The sequence below is a fragment of the Schistocerca cancellata genome, chromosome 4, assembly GCF_023864275.1.
Source record: "Schistocerca cancellata isolate TAMUIC-IGC-003103 chromosome 4, iqSchCanc2.1, whole genome shotgun sequence".
Classification (NCBI taxonomy): Eukaryota; Metazoa; Arthropoda; class Insecta; order Orthoptera; family Acrididae; genus Schistocerca; species Schistocerca cancellata.
In genome coordinates this window covers 18,463,058-18,469,057 of record NC_064629.1, presented here as the reverse complement: position 1 = coordinate 18,469,057, position 6,000 = coordinate 18,463,058, and the positions used below count along the sequence as shown (strand labels likewise).

Sequence of the window (6,000 nt, the reverse complement as noted above, 5' to 3'; positions counted from 1 at the left end):
ACTTTAAAGAGATTGCAGCTACTCACTTACCAGGAGGCTGTGCACATCTGTATCTGAGCCCACTCTCCAGTAGGGAGTGTACACCAGCACTACATACCAACACGACACTACTAGGCTGCTATCGAAGCACCCCTACACCTGTCTGAGCAGTGCAGTGCCTAAGTTCCCAAGCTGAAACAATGCAATGCATTGCAGCACTATGCAATGTCCTGAAGCACTTTCAGTTGTTTGTTGCACGCAAAGCACAAGATATTAGAGAGAAAATGGCACTAAACATGGATTCGCCTAATCGAAATCCAACCACTTCTGAACTGGTTCAATGAGGTGCAAGCCATTTAGAACCACTAAGGAAGTATATGACACTTAGGAATGCTATTGACTATCCCCCTTCTCCCAACCAACTGTGGGAAAGTGAATTACATTTACATAAATAATTTAGGAGTAAAGGAGATCACTCATCAAATAGCATTAGCACTGAGTCATCAACAGACTCTTTTGTGTGTGACAGCTGATGACTCAAAGCTTCTGCTATTCATTGAGCGGTCTTGTTTACTCCTAAATTGTGTACATTCTGACATAATTTTCCTCACTATATGAATTACATTTACATAATTTTTAAGTCTACAGATAATCTTTTATAAAAATACAAAAATTATAAACAATAATGAGGACAGACAGCCGTTCTCATGCAGTCAATTGATATGTGGTGCACAGACGTGTAATTAGATTCATTCTCTCTCTCTCTCTCTCTCTCTCTCTCTCTCTCTCTCTCTCTCTCTCTCTCTCAGTACTTTGTAGCTAACAATACTACAGCTTCAGGATATTAAACAAAACCAACCATGGTGACATCTTCATCCTGGTCAGTCATTCAAATGTTATTACAAACCTTTAAAATAAACCACCACCCACATTCTACACACTGAAACTAAAAGAGTACAGAATGAAGAGATGCTGTTTCCACACTATGATACTATGATAACAAACATCTATAAAAGAAATATTTTTAATGTACATATAAACTTACAATGTTACACACAATTTTATTACATCCATCAGTCACAATATTGTTATCTGAAAGATACAGTAAAAACTAACACACAAAGTAAAAGCCAATCAAGCCACAATCCATAAAAATTCTAAAACGACTGATATATAAGGAAAACACAGATTCTTATACCTAGTATGCTACAGAGCTATCAGTTGAATTCATCAAGAAACTAGTTTTGGAACACACACTTTCAGTTATGTTTGCAGAATGAAATGTCACAATGCAGAGAAAATGTACAATATAATGAATGTTTTTAGTCATACTTACAGCAGATGAATGCTGACTACCAATCACTGATGAGCTGTATTATAAAAAAAGTCACACAGCATATAACAATCATCTATTTGTAAAAAATTAAAGTATCTTCAGAATCTTACAAGCAAATATATTTCATTAACTTTAGGCTTGCACAGAGAACTATTTACACGGCAAATTCATATTGCAACCCATAAATTGTCAAACAATGTTTGGAACATACTAAAAAAGAAATGGATACACACTTTAGAAATTTTGCATAATTGTTACAGCAAGTAGTATGAATTCTGGATTAAACTAACACAAATTGAAATTATTCTGCAAATCACAAAAAAGTACGATATGAATCTTGGGAAAGCAATTAGTGCATGTCCAGTGACAGTTACAATGATAGCAGTACATCAGTCGCAAATACACACAGAAACCAATTTCCATCTCCCCCTTTTCTGGAAAACAAATATCCACAAAATGGGAGAAGTATCACAAAATACCAATGACATAAAATCCTGCTGTCAAAACAAACACAGCAGAAATTTTCTGGTAGTTACTACTTATCAATGTCTCTAACATGAATAACACTTTGTGATATTCACAGGCCATACCAAAAAAGCATTACAGAGGAAAAAGTAATGAAATATACTGATCATGGTGAGACAAAATTTAGAATTTAATTATTACACTGACATATTACTGTATCATAGAATATATTCATTCTTTTCTTTACTTTATTTTTCTTTAAAATTGCAGAGAATGTGAACTATGTGTGGGCAACTTAACCCATTAGTTGTCTCATTTTTACCATTCTGTCAGAAACTAATCTCATGGATGTCTGCATTAATTATCTATATGATCATTTTATTTTACTCTGGTGTTCAATTAACGAAACAACACTTAAATCTGAAACAGTGACGGGTGTCCACTCATTACGAATATTTTTTCCCAAGATGTACAATCTCATCATTTAGTACTACAGGAATCATGACTGTTTGATGGAGTTCAGAATGAAATATGTTCATCCCATTAATTCACAAAGCTGTGCTCATAGACTGTTTTATAAGGATAAATAGGAACTAAATACCACAGGTTCTGAGGTACTACAGAGTGTTATTGAGACAACATACAAGTTGTACTTTCATACAAGGATTTATTATAATTATTATTATTATTATTATTATTATTATTATTTATAATGTGTGATATAAACTCTCACAGAAAAGAGCACAAGAAGATTAGGGTTTAGTGTCATATCAACTCTCACAGGACCAAACTGGGCAATGTGATGGCATTCTATACTTTAGGTAAAGTGACTAGTGTAAGTATAAGGATTGGATTTTCAGGGATAATATGAAAATAATACGTAAATTCACTTTTTACTATGAGCACAAGCTATAGTACCAACACATTTCACAAATCATGTGGGGATACTGTCAACAGAGTAGTAAAATAGTTTCAACTCCATCTGTCAGTAGTACTGCATTAGTCCCTGACAGCTGGTGTTAGTGGTGAGTGTCTTAATCCCCCCCCCCCCCCCCCATCCACCCAAATCCCTTCCTCTCCTCCTTGCCTCTAGCAGAATGTATGAAGGAAACTCTCATCTTTTTACCTCTTATTGTCACACCATGCATTGCATACCACACTTTAATTTAATCTTGTCAGAGATTGAGGTGTTATGTCAGTCCTTTTTAGTTCCGTTTTCCAAACTAACCTTAAATACTCATTGTACAACACATACCTAATGTAACATCTGGGTAATAAGAAGCAATGGATTTCTTGAGATGTACAGCTGAATTCTATAGATTACTCTAAGTTAATGCAAAATGTAACATTTCAGGCAATATTTTTTCTACATTTTCTTATAGTTGTACGAAAAAAAGTTCTTGAATGTTTTGAACATTATATTCTATGGGCTTTTAAAGTGAACTCTGATACAAATTTGTGGATTCCTTCGTATGTATGAAACACACTCTTGACGAAGCACAAGAAAGTATAAAATTAGATGTAAATTCCTGAGATACAAACAAATGCTGTGCACACATAGAATAAACATATTACAATAAACACATCACTTAATAATATATGTAAATTTGTTTGAAGATCGAATTAAGACTTTTTAAGATTAGTGAGAAAAGGAGTGACAATGTCCATTGGCAGTGGAAATATAATAGTAGAATTCTTCTCAGCTGAAATGGTATTCAGGGTCTGGAGATAACGAAGCTGTAACAAAGACCATAATTATTAATGTAAACAAAAAGGTAATAAACTATCAGAAAAACAAACAAATTAAATTTTTAAACATGTTCTACAAATTGCAGGTGAAACACTGCTCCCTATTATTTCAGTTTTGTAAATACTGCGATCTGTATGTACACTGCAGCTTCATATGTAAATAGACATTTGTAGGCTATATGATTTACTTCAGCTCTGCTTAGGCACTGCTCCACAAACTCAGCAGCAGCTCTAAGTAAGTAGAAGCAAAATAAAAGGAAGATCATGAAATGGTATGGTTTTTATTTTTTTATTCTTCATTTATTATGAATTCCATGAATCCATATTGTGATAAGCTATAAGGATGGTGAACACATCAGTTTTACAGCTATAGAGACACAACAAATATAATTAAGAAATGTACTGTAGCAAAAATGTAGCACAAATTGGTGAATATGCTTAAATTTTGAAGGCTGAAGCAAAATTAATAAGGTATAACTAGTTTGATGCATGGCCATCCTCTGCAGAAAGCAAATAAATATTTTGTTTTGTGAACAAAAAATGTCTTCTCTTGCTGCACTGTATTTTATTCTCCCAGACATGTTTTGCCTCTTTTCACTTTGAGGCATCATCAGTGGGACCTATAATGATAGATTTATGATACATTTTTGTTTTGATATGTATTATTCATAGGAATTACTTACAGTACTTTGCGTTTTTAGTTGGCATCAGTGTTTTTGCTCTCATATGTTCATATGCGGGAATTCACACTGGTGCTCTGTTTATGACGTGTTAACATGTTTTTAGGGCTCAGACATTTTTCTTCCCACTTTTCATGTTGTTTGCCCTTATTGTTGTGATGCACTATCAGTCTTCTGTCACTAATACAGACATTTGATTCAAAAAATTATGACTTCCAGATGTAACTACATTGAGTTCACTTTGGGTCTCATGCTGTTTGGTTTGTTTATGTACATGTTGCCAACCTAACAAAGTACACAAATGATTGGAAAGTGGATTGGGTGGTATTATTGCAGTCCTCTGTTGCACTGTTACTCTGTTATTTTATCTATTAGTCTAAACAATGAGGTGTTTGGCATATGTACTTGATCATTTAACTGGGTTTTCTTTGCTACTTTGGTTTTCTGTGTGTGGTAACTTTCTTGCATGGTTAGAAGGTTTTTTTTTTTTTTAGTGTTGATTCTAATTATTTTCATGCCTTCTTCTCTATTGGTTGGTTTGTGATTGTGTTTTCTTAGGTGTTCTGCAAATGTTGAGTGATTTGTCGCATACTTCCAGGCTCTCATGTATCCTTTGCATCCAACATCAAATATTCTGCATGTTGGTCCCATTTATCTGCCATCAGAAGTTTTTCTCTGTAATTGATATATACCTACTTTCTGGTGTATGTCTCTGTTTCTTGTCAGTTTTGGGGTGTATTTTTGGATAGAATTGTCTGTTGTTTATGCTATGTTTATTCCCTGTCTTTTGAAAATGTTGGTGGTATGAATGTTATTGTGTGGCATCATGTGTTTTCTCTTATATTTTCCTGATTATTCTGCATAGTTGTTTTGGTGCCGAGTATTTGTGATTGTGTTTGGTTACGCTGTGATGTTGTCAACAGTTTTGTGCTTTCTGCTTTTATTTTTCTTTTAATTTTGTTGTTTAGCCTTGTGACTATGTTACTATTGTACCCATTGTTTTGGGCTATATACATTATTACGTCCAGTTCCTTTTGGTAATTTTCTTTGTTGAGTGGGACTGTGTCGAATCAATGGAGCGTGTGTTGAAGTGCTGCTTGTTTTTGTGAGTGTGGGTGGTTTGAGGATTAGGGGATGATAATGTCAGTTGCTGTGGTTTTACGGTAAATTTCAAACATATGCTTATTGTTTTGCTCTTTGGTGGTTATATAAAGAGAGTTAATTTGGTTATTCTGATCTGTTTCAATTGTGAATTTTATATTTTTATGTATGTTGTTGATGTCAGTATGTAATTTTTCAATTTTTGTTTGTGGTTCATCTATTAAGTATAGGATGTCGTCCATATGCCTGAACCATGTTGCATTCTTTTGCTACAGTTTTTTCAAAATGATCTCTTCAGTGTGGTTTACAAAAATATTTGTTAAGGCTCCTGACACAGGGGATCTCATTGGTAATCTATCTTCTTGCAAAAAAAATTAATTATTGAACTGGAACTAATTTTGTTCTGTTATGAACTTTTGGAGAAGAAGCAGATGAACATTACACAGAAAATCTAATTATAGAAGAAAAACCATATTGACAAGGGAAGATATGTGAGGAAACAGTAGTGTCAACACTGGATTAACTAGAGAACTAATTAAAAAAGGAAAACCTTGATATAATAACCAATATGAAAACACAACACAAAAACAACACAAACACAGGATTTATAACACTCAAAAAACTTAGGAAAAAACATCAAAATCAAAATATAATCATTTCAAAAGCAGACAAGGGAACACAGTAGTACTT

General features: G+C 33.7%; 1 protein-coding gene across 6 annotated transcripts in view; it reads right to left on the bottom strand.

Annotated features, from left to right (window-relative positions):
* Positions 1 to 987: 987 nt before the first annotated feature.
* The window catches only part of LOC126184790 (band 7 protein AGAP004871-like), a 489,046-nt gene continuing 484,033 nt past the window's right edge, over positions 988 to 6,000 (bottom strand). For all 6 annotated transcript variants that reach the window (XM_049927367.1, XM_049927368.1, XM_049927366.1 and 3 more), the window contains one exon: positions 988 to 3,517. In XM_049927367.1, the coding sequence (XP_049783324.1) occupies positions 3,404 to 3,517 (114 nt within the window). In that variant the 3' untranslated portion in view covers positions 988 to 3,403. The remainder of the gene's footprint in view (positions 3,518 to 6,000) is intronic.